Here is a 19,108-nt window from a genome sequence, read left to right as displayed (position 1 = left end):
GTTTTATGGTTTATGCATATCTGTGGATAAGATACAACAGTAAAGATAAAACATCTGAACTGAAAGCATGACGTATTTCTGAATTATCCCTCTGTGTATTTCAAAACCATGAACACCACATAGAACAGAATTTATTCAGCAAAAATCAAGTTTTATCAGATCTACTTTGACATCGAGTTTTACCCTGTAATACTGTTAGACAGTTATAGACACATTTTAAATCAGATTTTTCCAATTCAAAAGGCAAACTGTGAATCCTTCAAGTCTCCTCTTTTCAGATTTCTTCCACTTAGACATCTATGTGAATGTTAATCTACCCTAAAGCACCAGACCCAATAGAAAAGAGCTCTGCATGAAAGACAAAATGACAGATGAGCAAAGCCAGTCACAATCCATCATATCGCCCAAACTCTAGAAGTGACGGCTGAAATGCCAATGAGCTGAAGAAAAAGAGCAAGGAAGGAAGAGCAAGAGAAGAGAGGGTAATAGAGAGAGAGTGCCTGTATGTCTTGGCCTGCAGGTGAAACATTGAAATTCAGTAACAAAAAAAAACAACATATCCAACACAAACACAACTTAGATCTAAAGCACAAACAGAGGACCCTTGGGGAAAGCGGCTAGCTGTTGTTTACAGTTGTGTGTCTGGAAGTGTAGTTCTAGGGACTAACTAACTAAAAGTATCACTACTAACTTAACTAAATTTTTCATACGAAAACTCTGCTGTTTTCAAAATGATGTTTATTTTTCCAGAAAATAGCTACTTTTTTTTCCAAAACGATGCAGTGTAGTGTGACAAAATGCTACATCACAGTTTCTCTCTCTCTCTGTCTCTCTTTCACACACACACCCAGCCAAACAGTCTAAGGAAATAATCAATCAATAGTCTTTTCTCCAATACAAAATCCCAGTTGAATCAGTCTGTTCAGATTCAGCAATTCATGTACTGATTGTTTAATAATGATTCATTTGAGTCCCTGTGCAATCTTTTTTTTTCTGCAGTTTTAGTAAACATGTTTTCATGTTTCGTTAAGTTGTTTCTAGTTTTATTGATTTGATCAAAACAATAAAAAAATAAATACACAATAATAATTAGTAACCTTAAGGCTGCTTTTTACAGCTCATCAAAGTTTGTACTACATTCTGTTTTGATGAATAAAATTATTTACTTTTATTCAATAGATACATTTTCATTAAAATATATGAATTTTTAAAGGCTAGATTTTAATTTATTTATTTTTAAAAGCTTCTTAATACCGATAAACTTGAGTCTTCACAATGGTTTATATATATTAAAGAGGTTAGATGCCGTTTCTAAAAAAATTACATTATTTTGTGTTTTTGGTGTAATGCAATGTGTTTATGTGGTTTAAGGTTAAAAAAAACATATTACTTTCCACATAATGTGCATTATTGTTTCTCGCGTTGTTTTTTACAAAGCTCATCATTCTGAAAAATGAGGTGTGCTCTGATTGGTCAGCTATCCAGTGCATTGTGATTGGCTGAATGCCTCAAGCATGTGAGGGAAATGTTACGCCCCTTAACATTATGATGTTGTGTGTGCCTGAAGGGAAGGATAAAATGTTAGGACACTGGCACGATGACACAAAACCAATAAAACACATTACAAATGAGGCATTTGTTGCATCCAGTGTGGACATAGTTACTGATTATAATGACTTACACTCTCTTTTTATTTGTTGCGCTGCTTATCGCTCTGTATATACATAAAACTATGTCTGCATTTGTGATTGGAGAAACGGCAAACAACAAGGTCTACTCTAAACTGCTCAAAACGCGTGTTTGAATCATTTGGCAAATCCTTTTCATATGAAAAAGTACTTACAGGCTGTGAGTCAGAAGCGCCAGACTGTTCTTGCAATGTTGGAATTGCCACACTTTATACAAACTTTATACAGTGGCATTGTATTCACATCACAAGCTAACATGTTGAAACTAACAGAAACACCAAATGAAATTAAATGTTTGTCTCAAAAACCTCTATGTTAAAAATAAATAAATAAATAAATAAACAGTAATGTTTCATTTGAATCTTAAAAAAATAATTCACTGGATGCCCATGTACACAGTTTACAGTGCAATTACATGGTGTATAGCCTAGTACATGATTCGAAACACAACTAGAGACTATGCATTCGTGTCTGATTGTTCTTTGAAGCTTTCAGCACACATCTGTTTGCCTTTTCACTAGAGACAGAGCAAGAGTCGGCATGGCATTTGCTTTAATACAGTAGAAGTCGTGGGGGGTAGACAGGGGGCTGAGGACAGGAAGCAGAGCGGATGATGAGATTACCGTCTGCAATGAGGTGCTCCGGAACGTGCAGTATGACTCTGACGTTCAGGCTACAGGAGAGGTGAGACGCACAGACCAGGCCGATCACACAGCTCACCACGCTGATCAAAGTCAGGGTGGTCTTGTTGATAGGACTCCGTGGGGACCCTGGGAAGAAGACAGAAAGAGAGAGAAAGCAATAAAAGAGCGATGCCACGAGACTGGAAAGTTCACATTTTTATGTGTACCTTGGGAAGGCACAAGGGAGGCAGTTAAAAAAACAGCCCACATCAGGGTTGGTGGTCCATGAAAGGAGCACTGGATCAAACCAGCCAGCCAAACTCTGGGAGCTGCGGCAGCGCTGGCATGAATTGAGCAGCGGGGAGATAAAGCTTTACCTTTTAAAGCCTGCTGCTTTTATGCTAAATACTGCAAATGGCAAAATATGAAAAATAATTGTTTGACCACATTTTTTTTTTTTTTTTGTTACAGCTAAACTGGTTTGATGTTGTGCTGCCCTATTTATCTGTTACATGTAAAATAATGGCACAAGAAAAATGGCAAAATGGTGTATGAGTATTATACAACACACAAGATGACATAAATACACCCATTCACAATGTATGAGGACAACAATACTCATGATCAGATACTATATAGTAGCTTATTTACATGAGTGACATTTAAAACAAGTAATAACATGTCAGGATAAACATATAGATGCAACAATTGGAAACAGCAATGAAATACATATGAAAGGACATCAGATGATACATTTATGGTGACAAAAGTCAATATACAAGTGACAACAACATATTTACACTGATTATAAACAGCATATGAAAATGAGAAACTTAGGAAGTTACAAATGACATCTGTGTAGATACTTAGCATTGCAGTAATGCTGCAGCATGTTAACTACAAAAGGAGGAACCCGCATTTTGCAATGTTAAAGAATAGATACTTAAAAAAACATCTGCCAGAAATATATGTAAATCATGTACTGATGTATGCTATGGGAATTTTGTGAGTTTGACCACATTTTCAAGGACTAATTACTGCAAAACTATTTTAAAAAGAATTAATTTTAGATAAGAATAATAATCTGGCTTTTTTGTCCCCTGGCCTCTGTCCTTTGTGTAAGTTTTCGGAGACAGTTCCAATTTTCCAACTATGAAGAGATAAATGCCAGCATACCATTATGTATCAGTGTAACATTTACAGTAAAAGTAATATAACACTTTTATTTTTAATTGTTACTTAATACATTATATTATTATAATATACACAATGGTTTATAATAATATTTTCTAATAAAATTAACTGCCACAGCTATAATAGATTACTATACCTTCACTTCACTCAAATACGACAGTTCATATCAACACCTATTTTTTTTTTTAGGTAAACGTAGGCAAACATGTCTATCAAAATCAGCACGCTGCTCTAACCAAATCACAGTTCCTGCAGTGATGTAGGGAGAAAATGTGACAAAAGCCATGTCTATTATTAACTTAAGTCCAATTAAAGGTGTTGTTGCTACGGCTGACTAGTAGTGTTTTTGAGAAGTACAGGGTTTAAACATTTGGTAATTAGAGGGAGATAGTATTAAAGCAAAGTGATTGTCTGTTAGCTTCCTTTCAAGTGGCAGCTCCTCAAGAGTTTAGGGAGCTTTGCATTCAGTCTGTTCTCTACAGAAAACAATGCAGCACTCCTCTGGGGACAATACAAGAGTTTTAGACAGACTCTAGCCATTAGCGTCTGACAGTACTGTCCAACCGGTTTGTCACATGCTGACTTAGTGCTTAACATACACACATTTATGCCACTTAATGTTGAATGGTGGTCTACAGACAAGGCTGCTAAGCTTAAGGTGCTTAAATACTTGTAAGCTTGCATTTAGTCGTCATTCATTTCAGAGGAGGTCCATGGAGTCCACAAAGAGGCTCTGAAGAATTCTCTAAGCAAACTCAAAAATTGCTCAGGGACCCTCAGTCCAATTTAGAGGACAGTAAAAAAACGTTAAGCATTTATGCTTTCCTGTAAATTGTTTTAACACAGTATTCCACTGCAATGTCAAATCAATGGCAAATCTCACATGAAACGGAATGCCTCGTTCAGTGAGGTAGTTGTAAGGCAAGGCGCTTCACAACTAATGCTTTGCTCGATTTCTGAACAAAGTGTGAGATGAACACCAAATGGCCACAGTCAGGCGGGGTGCTGGTTGAAATCATGCGATGCTGTGGAAATCCTCCTTACCCCCGGAGCCCCACGCGCTGTTGACGTTACCATTTCTCATACCTCGACTGCGACGGCGGCTGCGGTTTGGGTCAGTGTAGAAGGTCAGCTGTGGCTCACTGTCCGCCTCTGTCCCAGAGTCACCGTCCGGGTTCAGGAAAGTTGAACCCACTGTAGAATTCACAAAACAAGTCACCCATCAACTAATTCATCATAAATAAATAAATAATTGTTTTAGTCGAGTTTCGAGACAAACCTTCAAGTTATTCTCTATGTATAATCACCTGAAGCAATTTAGATACAAATTATGCTGGTCTCAATAACGAAAAACATTAATTATTGACTGACTATCCAATTAAATTTTTGATTATTTCAAAGTCAGTTTAGAAAGAAAATAATGATTTTACCTAAGACATACAAGAACACTTCCAAACACAATGTCATTCTGAGGTTTTGAAATTAAACAGACGTGACAGCATGACAATAGGATGATTTTTGTCTAATTGCCAATCCCTTTGTTTACTTATCTAGCATTATTGATTAATTCAGCAAGTAATTATGAAGACCTTCAAACCACAAACAACAGATTCATTAGAAATATCAAATTGGAAAAGCATGTGATTCCGTTAATGAGGGAAAATCTAACAGATAATGCAGCAAAACCATGGCAAAAACATTTGCGATTTAAGTTACAATTGTTAAGGTCCTTTATGCACCACTGGTCAAAAATGTCAATTTGGGGCAAGCCATTTTTTTTTAAGTAATTTTTATATTTTAATTTATTATATATAAACACACACATACAGTATATATTTTTATATATTCATATAATTTATATTTAAATATATTTAATATAAAAACAACATTTTCTTAAATATATACATGCATGTGTGTGTGTGTGTGTGTGTGTGTGTGTGTGTTTATATATACATAATAAATATACACAGCACACACACACACACACATATATGCAATTAATCATTGCAATTTGCAATGCAATTAATTATTACCTAGCAATAGTACAAAAACGTGATTGAAATGATGCAAAGAATGACATACAATGATAATTCAAAATACAACAGTGGACAATATTTACATGATATTACAAATATAATAGTGTTTTTACACAAAGCGCTTATACTATAATACGGTCTACAAAGCATTCAAATAAATGATATATAAAACACATTATAGACTGTATAATTGCAAACATACATCATACACAACACACATCAAAGTGACATACAGAGAATAAGCCAGAAGTCATACAGTAATCGCTGTTCTGTGAGATGCGCTTCTCTTCTCAGAATAGTATTGGGTAAATATAAGTAATGAACAGGAGGTTAGGAGTGTGACTGAGATAAGAGATGCACGCCTCCTAGGGCTCTTTTTTTCGCTGTGCACAAAAGACACAATTTACCCGTCAGAGCTAGACAAATGCTTTCATTATGCAGCGAGTGAGGAAGAGATGCATAAGCGCACTGACCCGTGGATTAAACCAACTCGCAATGATGAGAAATAATGTTTGAGCTACTCCGTATTCACACAACAGTGTTGCTATCCATTAAAAACATCTCCTCTGGTGCAGAGGAGAATCAAACAATTATAATTTATAGATGAGCCATCTGTACGGAATGAACTGGATGATGCTTATTTTTACAATATAATTTCATACCGCCATAAAACAACACATGAAATATCCAAAGCTGTGATGCAAACAAGACACAGGCGGGTCACGAGAACAGCAGGAGTTGTTTGGGCCTACAGTGAAATCACAAGTCTTAAAAGAGCACAACTCTGAAAGTAAGCATTTTATTTTAGCACATCACCGCATTACAGTGATATTGAATGACAAATCAAATGATTCATAAAAGAAAGTGTAAAGATGGATGAGAAATACACAAACTATGTGAAAAGCAATATGTCTATTAAAAACATGTCAAATTTATTTTACAGTAAACATTTTATAAATAATTCACTAAGAATTAGAGTGTTCATTTGGATGTGCTGTCTTCACTGTTGATGAAAATAAGGTGAAATAATGTTATAATAATGATATTATATATATACAGTATATATATATATATATATATATATATATATATATATATATATATATATATATATATATATATATATATATATATAAAGTATGTTTTTTTTGTTTTTTACATGATGGAGCTATTCTTTACCCATCTTCTATGGTGTTTTCTTAGCAGCATACTGTATAAAACAAAAACAAAACAAAAAATGAAAATGTTATATTGTTGTAGTAGTTATGAACAAATACAAAGATGTAACTTTTTATATGGAACTCTATAACTCTTTATATTGAGTGTGTTTTTACTGAATTGGCTTATGTTTTTTGGAACAAAAACAGGAATTACGGTCTGGCTGAAATGGGCGCGTGAAGGAATACTTTAACGGGGCTCAATTACGCATCTTCTTAAAACCTGCGTTTTCACTACAGAGTAAGGCGCTCGCTCACTCAGTACGCGCTGAAAGGCTCGTTGCAAAATGGCTAAAGGGTCTTTCACACAGGATGCGGTGCGCTGGACCCTGGGCTCAGCGTTGCCCTTCAGATACAACGCGATTTGCGCTGCACTATGCCAAGAGCAAAGTAGGTGGAGTTTTCAAAACTGCCCGTGCATACGTTCTATTTATAACAGTTCTTCTATCTAATAACGTGCAGGCCTGTTAATTGTATCGTACTGCTCAGGAAATTCCGACACAGTACAATACTAGTCCATTTTGATTCCGTGCTTGTTTGGATGCCCCGATCGATTGGTAAAGTGCACCCAAACACCAGACCTGTTGGTTATTGGAGGATCTTCTATTTCTGGTGTGTTAAACGCATTGGCCATTTTGCAACGAGCCTTCAGCGGGTACTGAGTGAGCGAGCGCCTGACTGAGTAGCCTAACATAAACATATAAGTTGGTGTTTTTTTCTTCTTCGGGAGTGTCAGGGGCATTGCCTGTTACGTCGTTTGGGTTATTGGTCTACCTTGTTGAATGCATATCATTATATTTCACAATTTTTATTTTATTTTCCAAATATAATTAATTAGTCCAACGAACCGTTAGGTACATAATGCGTACCGCGTGCCAAACCGAAAGCCTCGTACCGAACGGTTCAATACGAATACGCATATCGTTACACCCCTAATATATAAATATATATATAGTACAGACCAAAAGTTTGGACACACCTTCTCATTCAAAGAGTTTTCTTTATTTTCATGACTATGAAAATTGTAGATTCATACTGAAGGCATCAAGGGCTATTTGACCAAGAAGGAGAGTGATGGGGTGCTGCGCCAGATGACCTGTTCTCCACAGTCACCGGACCTGAACCCGATCAAGATGGTTTAGGGGTGAGCCAGGTCCAAACACGGCCAGGTCCAAACTTTTGGTCTGTACTGTATATATATATATATATATATATATATATATATATATATATATATATATATATATATATATATATATATATTTATATATATGGGTGTGCCCGAAGCCGAATACCTTTCTTCGGAAATGCACAGAAAATGGTTTCAAAAACAAATAACTGATAACAAATAATTCAGCCCGAATATTCGGCTGAGGCTGCAGCACAGTCTGGTGTTTGCTAGGTAACAGGTGAGCCAGGGGATCAGCACAATATTTTACACAAACCTCCTAAAGTCACCCAATAATGAGTGTGTGAAGTGGATGAATGTAGACTTTATGAATGAAAAGAGCATACACCGCATTGATGTTGCCTCTCTGTGCATCTCTCAGAAATCAGAGGTTTGCAAGACTAATATCAACTCAAGACTAATACATCATATATGTTATACTATTTGTGTATATTTATAAGGCAATGATTTAAACCTTATAGGCTTGGAAATTATATATGAATGAACGGAATAAGCACTGCGCGATCACCAATCAAACAGCCGCTTTGCCGTCTCTGCATGTCTTTAAAAAACCAAACCAGCTCTCTGTAAAGAGTAGGCTAATAATCAGCTTAGATACAGATATATTTTCTATTAGGGATACATGTTTGCTTCTTTATCTTTTGCTGGTTTGCGTGGCACACAAACATTTGTTTAGTGAAATTCAAAAAATACTGGTTAAAGATTTATGCGTAATGAAAAAGTGTGCCTTGAATTAATTCAGTCGTGTTCAGATGATTACTAAATGTTTGTCATGAACCCTCTCTATTTGTATGATAAATTTATTTTTAGAAATTAATTTTATACTTTAGAACACTGAATAGGGCAAATAGTCGAAGCACAAATATTTTTCTTTATATATTTCACACTGATTTCACAAGTATATTGTCAGACACAGACGAGGACACAGAGGGTTCAGTGCAATAGTATTTAATGTGACACAGAGGTTTCAGACACAGGTGAATCTTGACACGAAGATAACACAGTGATAAGACAACTTTCCGTAGGTGATGGTGACACAGAGGATGACTCAGACGAAGACCATGGGCACAGGAACACAGATGATGAAGACGAGGGTTCGGAGGATCAGGTAGGTTAGCCGATAGGCGGTTCGGTAAGGGTGAGGAGATCGGTGCAAGACCAGACACTGGGTGATGGTGACGGATGGCTTTATATGTGGCACTGGTGATGATGCACAGGTGTTCAGAATTCTGGTGATTGGGGACGAGTGGGTGTGGCGTAAGTGTCCGAATCCGGGAGTGTAGAAGGTGTGGCTGTGACAGTACACCCTCCTCCACGGGTCTAGCTCGGCCACGGGGAGCGGGGCGGTCTGGATGGTCTCGGTGAAAGTCAGTGAGAAGACTGGGGTCCAGGATGTCGTTACGATTAACCCAGCAACGCTCCTCCGGGCCGTAGTTCTCCCAGTCTACAAGGTACTCAAGTTAAGGACCCCGTCGTCGAGAGTCGAGGATAGCTCTCACCCGGAAGATGTCGTCGTCTTCTTCGATGGCTGGAGGAGGAGGTACGGCATCATCACCAGGCTCTGTGGATGGAGGAGACAAAGGTTCAGTGAAGGGTTTGAGGAGTGAAACATGGAATGAAGGTGAGATACGGTACTGTGCAGGTAGCTGGAGTCTATAGGTCACTTCGTTCAGTTGCCGTTCAATCATGAATGGTCCGATGTATCGGGGACTCAGCTTACGGCAGGGCAGCCGGAGGCGGATGTCCCTCGTCGAGAGCCAGACTTGCTGTCCAGGTTGGTATTGCGGCGTAGGTCTTCGACGAGCGTCCGCTTGCTCCTTATGCCTCCGAACTGCCCCCTGGAGATGCACGTGAGCCGAGTCCCAGACCCTTTCGCTCTGTCGGAACTAGTGATCTACCGCTGGGACCTCCGAGGGCTCACCCGACCATGGGAAGAGTGGAGGCTGGTATCCGAGGACACATTGGAAGGGGGTGAGCCCGGTGGTAGATTGCTGGAGGGAGTTCTGAGCGTATTCTGCCCAGGGTAGGTACTGGCTCCAACAGTCCTGGTTACGGTGGCAGTATACCCTCAGAAACCTCCCAATCTCTTGTATCTTACGCTCCGTCTGGCCGTTGGTCTGTGGATGGTACACTGAAGAAAGGCTGACGGACACCCCTAGAAGACGGAAGAAAGCTGACAAGACTCTGGAGATGAATTGGGGACCCCTGTCGGAGATGATGTCCTCTGGAATGCCAAAGTGACGGAATACATTGTGGAATAGTGCCTCTGCCGCTTCAAACGCAGTGGGAAGTCCTTTGAGAGGGATGAGTTTGCATGACTTCGAAAACCTGTCGACCACTACCAGCACACAGGTGTTGCCTTGAGAAGGAGGGAGGTCAGTCATGAAATCTATGCCAATATGGGTCCATGGACGTTCAGGAATGGGCAGAGGCACCAGTTTACCTTCCGGGAGTCTCCTAGGGGTGTCTGCTATGGCGCAGACGGAGCATCCTTTGAGTTACTGGGCAGTATCCAGAGCCATCGATGGCCACCAGTAATGCTGTTGTAGGAGCGAGAGGGTCCGCCTCCTGCCTGGATGTCCAGATCCCGGAGAGGTATGAGCTAAGTCCAGGAGGGTAATCCGATGTTGAGGAGAGACGAAGAGTTTCCCTTCTGGACCTCCCGGCGGAGCAGGGTGTTGAAGGTTTTCCTGTTCAATCAGACGATCAATATTCCATTGAATGGGATTTACAATCATGGCTGGAGGGAGGATTGGTTCAGGAGATTCTGGTTCTGGATCTGCCTGATGAAGACGGGAGAGGGCATCAGCTCTATTGTTCTGGGAGCCAGGGCGATAAGTGACTTTAAAGTCGAATCTCGTGAAGAATAAGGCCCATCTAGCTTGGCGATGATTCAGTCTCTTAGCTTCACGGAGGTATTCCAGGTTCCGGTGGTCTGTTACTACCTCGAAAGGGAACTGGGCTCCCTCCAGCCAATGACGCCACTCTTCCAGAGCCAGCTTGATGGCCAGTAGTTCACGGTTACTAATGTCATAATTCTGCTCCGCCGGGGATAGCTTCTTCGAGAAGAAGGCACATGGATGGAGTCGTGGAGGATCCCCCTGCCGCTGGGAAAGAACTGCTCCGACCCCGGTTGATGAGGCGTCCACTTCCACGATGAACTGTTGGTTGGGATCAAAGTGAACTAGGATCGGAGCGGTCTTGAAGGCTTGTTTAAGTTGGTGGAAAGCTTCAGTGGCCACGGGGTTCCAGGACAGAGACTTGGGCCGGTTCCGGAGGAGAGAAGTTAGAGGTGAGCTGAGTAAACTGTAATTTTTGATGAATCTTCTATAAAAGTTGGCAAAGCCCAGGAAGCGTTGGGGTTCTTAAATGGAGCCAGGTTGAGGCCAGTGTGTGATGGTGTCCACCTTCCCCTGGTCCATCTTCACGCCACGTGGGTCGATGATGTATCCCAGGAACTGGACTGAGGGCGTGTGGAACTCACATTTTTCTGACTTGAGGTATAGATGGTGTTCCCAGAGTTTTTTGAGTACGAGTGTGACATGTTGGATGTGTTCCTCCGTAGACGTGGAGTAAATGAGGATATCGTCGATGTAGACAATTACGAACTGGTTAAGGTATTCTCTGAAGACTTCATTCATATAATTTTGGAAGACGGATGGACTGTTGGATAACCCATACGGCATGACCCTGTATTCATAGTGCCCGGAAGGAGTGATGAAAGCAGTCTTCCACTCGTCCCCCTTCCGGATGCGGATCAGGTTATAGGCGCTCCTCAAGTCCAGTTCTGTGAAGATCTTGGCTCCGCGTAGTTGTTCTAACACCGCTGGGACCAGGGGAAGAGGATAACTGAATTTGATGGTTTGAGAGTTGAGATGGCGATAGTTGATACACGGCCTCAAGCCTGTGTCCTTCTTGGCCACGAAGAAAAAGCTGGAAGTGGCAGGGGAAGTAGATGGTCGGATGAATTCTTGAGTGAGGGCTTCCTGTACGTACTCCTCCATGGCCTTCTGCTCCGGAATGGACAGAGGATAGACTCGTCCTTTAGGAAGGGTTGCTCCAGGCAGGAGGTCAATGGCGCAATCCCATGGCCTATGAGGTGGAAGTTTCATTGCCAACCGCTTACTGAACACATACTGGAACGCCCGATATTCCGGAAGTATGATATGATCCACCTTAGTTTCGGGGCTTTCCACTGATGTGGACTGGACCAGTAGGGATGACTTCTTGATGGAAGGAATGACCTTGGGAATTTTAACTGGGGGAGTGATGCAGGTAGGATGACAATACTTTCCCCATTTCAGGATCTCACCAGTGGGCCAATGGATGTGAGGTTGGTGTTGGTTAAGCCAGGGGCGTCCCAGGATGATGTCTGCGGTGGATTCCTCCAGCACCATAAACGTGATGTCTTCCTCATGCAGGAGTCCCACGCGGAGGATGATTGTGGGGGAGAAATAGCGGACAAGACCTTTGTCCAGCGGCTTTCCCTGTATCGTCGTTACTTTGAGTTAGACGGGGATTCGATGATGCTTGGCACTTAGACGAGTTAATGTTTGCTGGTTGATGAAGTTCCCCGCTGAACCGGAGTCGATGAGGGCTTGTACTGAAACGGAAGAATGGAGATGTCTTAGAGTAACCCAGGTTTTAGTCAGAGGAGCAATTTGAGGTGGTAAATGGATGGTACTCACCGCTGGGCGTGGAGGCCGTACTGGACATGATGGTAAGAGGTGTACATCTCCCCCACAATAGAGACACAGCCCTGTGTTAATCATTTGCTGACGTTCCGATGTGGATAGGTGGTTTGAGTCCACTTGCATGGGTTCAGGTGCTGGAGGAGCGACAGATGGTATAGCGGGCGGAAGAAGTACAGCGGGAGTGAGTTGATGACAGGCAGTGAGTCTCTGGGAGACTGATGGATTTCTGAATAAGACACTCAAGTCCCAGGGAATCTTCATATACAACAATCAAACTTTGTATTTTATCACATAACCCATGGCGATATGCTGTAATTAAGGCAGTTTCATTCCAGCCGCTTATGTAAGCGAGTGTACGGAAGCGTACGGCATAATCACTCACGGATTCATCTTTCTGTTGGCGAATTGTAAATAGTTGATCATGAACAGATAATATAGAAGTTTGTTGACCAAAGACAGATTTTAGCTGAGAACAGAAATCAGTAACCGATCCAGTGGCAGGTGAGTTTGACTCCCAGAGAGATTGAGCCCATTGGAGAGCTTTACCTGTGAGCAGGCTGATGATGAATGCGACTCGACTGCGTTCAGTGGTGAATAAGTGAGCGTTGGACTCCATGTAGAGGGAACACTGTAGCAGGAACCCGCTGCAATCCTCCACCGTGCCGCTGTATGTCGCTGGTTTGGCCATGGGACTTGCAGGGGCAACTGAAGAAGTGACCGGAGTTGTAGCGGTGTTTGAACTGTTGACAGCCGGTGAGGAAAGTTGAGCTTGTTGCATGAGTGAGGACCGTACAGCGTGAACCAGTTCTGTGAAGGGATCCGCGGTGCGGTCCTCGCCTGTATCTGAAGAGCTCTGCATGTGGTCTGGTCTTCTGTCAGACACAGACGAGGACACAGAGGGTTCAGTGCAATAGTATTTAATGTGACACAGAGGTTTCAGACACAGGTGAATCTTGACACGAAGATAACACAGTGATAAGACAACTTTCCGTAGGTGATGATGACACAGAGGATGACTCAGACGAAGACGATGGGCACAGGAACACAGATGATGAAGACGTGGGTTCGGAGGATCAGGTAGGTTAGCCGATAGGCGGTTCGGTAAGGGTGAGGAGATCGGTGCAAGACCAGACACTGGGTGATGGTGACGGATGGCTTTATATGTGGCACTGGTGATGATGCACTGGTGTTCAGAATTCTGGTGATTGGGGACGAGTGGGTGTGGCGTAAGTGTCCGAATCCGGGAGTGTAGAAGGTGTGGCTGTGACATATATATATTTCATAGCATTATTATAACATTATTTCTTCTCCTTATTTTCATCAACAGTGCAGACAGCACTTACATATGAACAACCTAGTTGGTAATTTTTTATGAATTCTTTCTAAAATGTTTACTGTAAAATCATTTTGACAGCATAAATATTTTTAGAAGACATATTGAGGACAACTGGCCATATATATATATATATATATATATATATATATATATATATATATATATATATATATATATATATATATTTGTGTGCACGTGTGTGTCTGTGTGAGTGTATGTATAACTGTTACAATGATCAAAATAACAGACACTAATGACACAAATTTTTGCACTAAAAGAATACACTGGTGATCACTTATGCTGACAAAGTCTGCATTTATTGACTCAAAAAATACAGTAAAAACAACAATATTGTTAAATATAGTTACAGTCTAAAACAACTTTCATATTTTAATATATTTAAATATATTTCCTATGATGGCAAAGATAAATTTTCAGGTGCCATTACTCCAGTCTTCAGTGTCACATTATCCTTCAGAAATCAGTCTAATATGCTGATTTACTACTATGGTAATATTATTATTATTATTGTTAATAATAATAATAATAATAATAATAATAATAATAATAATAATAATAATAATAATAATAATAATAATAATGATAAAATGCAGTTAATATAAAGTAAAAAAAACACCTTAGAAATAGAAATATTTTGTAACAGTATAAATCTTTTTACTGTCACTTTTTCATTGCTGAATAAAAGTATTTTTCTTTCTTTCTTTCTTTCTTAATTTTGTAATCTCTCCTTTTTTAATTTCCCCCAAAACTTTTAAAAAGTAGAGTTTCATTTTCTCCACTAAAATCTAAAGCGTCATGTATCAATGTATTTATTGTCTGGTTAAACCGAATGCCGGATTAGACTGCAGGCTTTTGTGCTTAAATACCATGCAACAATTTAGTGAATTTGACCCTTTTGTTTCAAAATGTCTTAAAAGCACACTAGTAAAAATGTCTTGATTATAGGTCTATAATGAAAATCTTACAAAAAGCTAATGAAACGCCTGGCATTTAAGACTTCAAACACTAACAACCATTTCGAAATGACACACGCCGGCACACCAATGCCTCTTTTTGTCTTCGTAACAAAGGAATTAACCAAAAACCTCACAGAGCAGGTGAGGATTGTGCGCTAGCCTCCGCAATTAGAGAGGGGCCAAAGGTGCAAAGCTCCGTGGAGGGGAATAAAAGATGAGCTTGTTTAAATATTCAACACAGAGCACCAACAGCTTCTCGGCATGCAGTGCAGGTGCACACGCCTCCTGCAACAAAAAAAGTTATTTTGTACCACCATTCATGGTGGTAGAACTCAATCATTTGCAAGGTCTTGGAAATAAAGTGTCACCAGAATGATCTCGAAACAAGGAAAGGTGAAGCATGAACACTTATACTGATACTGCTGACCTAGAGATAGCAGAAAAACGGCAAATGCTGTGAGCAACAGTTTTAATTTGTCTAATGAAAAATGAGGGGTAGAAATAGATGAGGTGAGAGAGGCAGGTGTTAGTGCGAAAAAAAAAAAGAAGAAGAAGAACTTGAGAGGATCTGTGCACTCACACACGTTCTTCTCCGACATGAACGGGTGTCTAAACATAGCCTTTAGCAGCTTTCGTGTTTGCAGATTGCTCCAAGAGCTAGCTCATGAATAGTGATACAAGGTTCATTAGAGAGAAAAAAAAAACAGGCAAAAGGATCCTTTTTAAAGGGAACAGTCATTTTGTCATTAACCATGCAAAAAATAAATAAATAAACCGGGCAGTATCAGTATGAATATTAAAAGCTATTGAAATCTGGAGTTGTTATTTGGGCCAGTAACCCAAAGACAGACTCAAACCCTCAGAGACAAACTCATGCATGGTGCAATCAGTGGATTGGCAATATACGATCCACCTACATAAATAATGATTAAATAAGTTGAGATGTTTAGAAGCTTCTTTCTTCATAATAATCTGTACACCCACAATTATATGGCATTTTTTAAATTTTACTCAGCATTAAATTGATAAACATTGAGAGCAGACACATTTATAATAGTACTCAAATAAATGGTTTTCTTTTTAATTTTCTTTTCTTTTTTTATCAAAGAATACTGGGGACAAAATCACAGTTTCTACACAATATTTTATACAAAATAGATAAAAATTAAAAAAAATAATAATAATAAAAATGAGCATCAAATCAGCATGACAGATTGATTTCTAAAGACTGGAGTAATGGCTGCTGAAAAATAAGCTTTGCCATCTCAGAAATTAATTACATTTAAAATCTATCTAAATAAACAATTCAATTTTTTTAAATTGCAATAATATTTCACAATAGTTTAGTATTTTTTAAAAAAGGCTGGTCTGAAGGTCAGTGAGAGGCTGTACATTTACTGGACTGAGGTAATGAAGCATTAAAGCATGAGCAGAAAGTCAAATATTTGCCCAGCTAGGAAATCTGAATCTTACTCAAGGAAAACACTTCAGTGGACATCAGCTATTTGTGACCCTGGACCACGAAATCATTCTTAAGTCACTGGGGTATATATTTGTAGCAATAGCCAAAAATACATTGTATGGGTCAAAACTGTAGATTTTTCTTTTATGAGAAAAATCATGTTCCATGAAGATATTTTGTAAATTCCTCAATGTAAAAATATATAAATAGTAATTTTTGATTAGTAATATGCATTGCTAAGAACTTAATTTGGACAACTTTAAAGTTTAAAGTATTTAGATATTTTGCACCCTCAGATTCCAGAATTATACATCAGTGGAAAGCTTATTTATTGAGTTTGCACATGATGTATGAATCTAACTTTTGATAAATTGACCCTTAAGACTGGTTTTGTGGTCCAAGGTCACATTTGTGCTCAAAGTAAATCTAGGTGAAAGGAATTTGTAATTCACAGTAGATATAGACGTTTCCCTAAAAAAAAAATCACCACCACCAACCCATACCATAAGCACATCAAAAAAGCATATGTATACCTCATCAAATCAAAGTTTTTGTTTATCTGATCAGCCAAGCATAAAGAAGCTAGAGGAAGAAAAGTTCACAACAGGAATGGGATAGTGGAAGGCAAATAACAGTGTGTGGTTATGATTACAGAGATAGCCAGTGGTTGGAATGAGATCTGTGCGGATGGAAGGGGATATTCTGTTGGCGTATAATGGCTTGCATTTCTCATGGTTTGGTCTATATTGCGGTTCTGTGGTCATGGTTTCTGTACTGTTTGATTGATGCCAATAAAAAGACATCATATTTTTACCAGCAGCAAATCCTATTTGTGATTACATTATCAAAAGGTACGGCCAGCTCTGCAAACCAGCAATCTTGTAAAAGCCGGAAAAACTATATATACACAAACGATTGATTGATTGATTGATTGATTGGTTGGTTGGTTGGTTGATTGACTGATTGATTGACTGATTGATTGACTGATTTTCCAAAAAGAACCTAGCGACAAATCTAGTGGCTTCTTGGACAAACCTTATATCGTTTCTCAAACTCGTTGGTTCAGCGCTTTCAGTTAAAACACAGATATAATGTTAACATAAAAGTATAGCCAAAATCACAGCATAGCTACTGTCTTTATCTTATGTGCATTTGATATCATCAGACAATGGCTCAATTATAAATCAGGATTTTTGTGCAAATTAACATCTTGAAAGGGAGAGCTACTGTAGTTATAGTCATAAAGGACCACGTTTCAGTCACTATTTGATATTCATTCTGTTGTCTGACAAGAGAATGTAGCTGCATCAAAGTATGTGGGAACAGAGAGGCAAACAAATGTAAAAATAAATGTACATTTTGTCATGATCTCATTGGGGTCTGCCTAGGCTTTGTTGTCCTGGAGCACATGGCTGCTTGTTTTGACAGCTCGCCATGTGCTCCACTGTCATCGTGATGTTTACTCCGCCCCTCTTGTTATCCCTGTTAACTAATTTTCCCTCACCTGCACCATTTTGTCCTGATTATCTTCCCTTTATCATGCCCTTGTGTTTGCTGTCTTGTGTCTGTTTGCTAGTGTTTATTTGAAGCTCAGATCATCTCGTCATGTTTCTGACCCCATCTTATCTTGTTTTGTTTTGTTCATTTTTCCAGTCTAGTCGGTCTGGTGTTCCTGTTTTTGTCATCCCTCTTTTTTCTTTTCTTTTTTTTTTTTAATCTGCCTGCCCCTCTAGGATTATGGTCAGCTCTCTGCCTTGGCTCTCTCTGCCTGTAAGCCCATGTCTTCACAGCAGCCCCATCCGATTCCTCTCTGCTCACGCTCGGCACAGCCTCTGGAATTCAGCAGAGGTCTTCAATTGCTGGCTTGTTGCCTCTCTTCACTGCTGGTTTGGCAGAAGTCGGGTTGCTGATCTATATGACTGATTGCTGGTGGTTTTGTTACCTGGCTGATTAATTGAGTTCTTTTTTTTTTTTTTTTTTTTTTTGTCTTGGTTTTCAATAAACTTAGAATTTTTTATATTTTGTTTCAACTGCTGTTGGGTACCTGTCTTGTTTTTGACACATTTTGCATGTTTAGAAGAAGTAAAGTGCTCTGTCGTGTGAAATGTAAACTGGCATGTGTAAGTACATAGCTCAGTGCAAAGAAAACGAAGTAGACCTAAAGGGAACCTGGTATTTATATATTGCTTTTTTTTTTTTTTTCAAAGTTATTTTAAACATGTCTCCATGCTGTTTGTTGACTATTATTTCACTAATAATATACATACATTTGCATAAAGCGTCCATATTTGTCCATGCCCATGTTGATTACAGAGTATCAAAAACTTGAGTAGTATTATTTCAAGATACATTTCGAAGAGATACAAGTGTGTGGTTAAGATGCAATTAATCATGAGTTAACTCATGACAATAATTTAATTGTGATTAAATATTTTAATCGATTGACAGTCCTTATTATATTTATTTCACAATACCACCGTATTTTTTTAATTACTGTATTTTGTTAGTTTTTACTGCATTTTTAAAAATGAATGCAGCCTTGGTGAGCATGGGAGACTTCAAAACCATAAAAAAAATAAAAAATAAAAAAAAACATACATACACTTTTAAATGTTAGTGTAACTGCATTAAGATAGTTGCAATTATAGGCCATATTTTCTAACCAGTGCAAATTAGCGCAGGAGCACATTTC

General features: G+C 39.2%; 1 protein-coding gene across 3 annotated transcripts in view; it reads right to left on the bottom strand.

The window, feature by feature from the left end:
* Window positions 1-19,108, bottom strand: part of astn1 (astrotactin 1) — a 259,446-nt gene that overhangs the window by 174,916 nt on the left and 65,422 nt on the right. The window contains exons 5-6 of one of the 3 annotated variants that reach the window (XM_026205809.1): window positions 4,550-4,699; window positions 2,312-2,458 (exon numbers count right to left, since the gene is read on the bottom strand). In XM_026205809.1, the coding sequence (XP_026061594.1) occupies window positions 2,312-2,458; window positions 4,550-4,699 (297 nt within the window). The remainder of the gene's footprint in view (window positions 1-2,311; window positions 2,459-4,549; window positions 4,700-19,108) is intronic. The other 2 variants (XM_026205810.1, XM_026205811.1) reach the window with 2 other exon arrangements.

This window comes from Carassius auratus, chromosome 27 (assembly GCF_003368295.1).
Source record: "Carassius auratus strain Wakin chromosome 27, ASM336829v1, whole genome shotgun sequence".
Classification (NCBI taxonomy): domain Eukaryota; kingdom Metazoa; phylum Chordata; class Actinopteri; order Cypriniformes; family Cyprinidae; genus Carassius; species Carassius auratus.
Note: the sequence above shows the minus strand (reverse complement) of the source record. Positions and strands in the feature narration are given on the sequence as shown.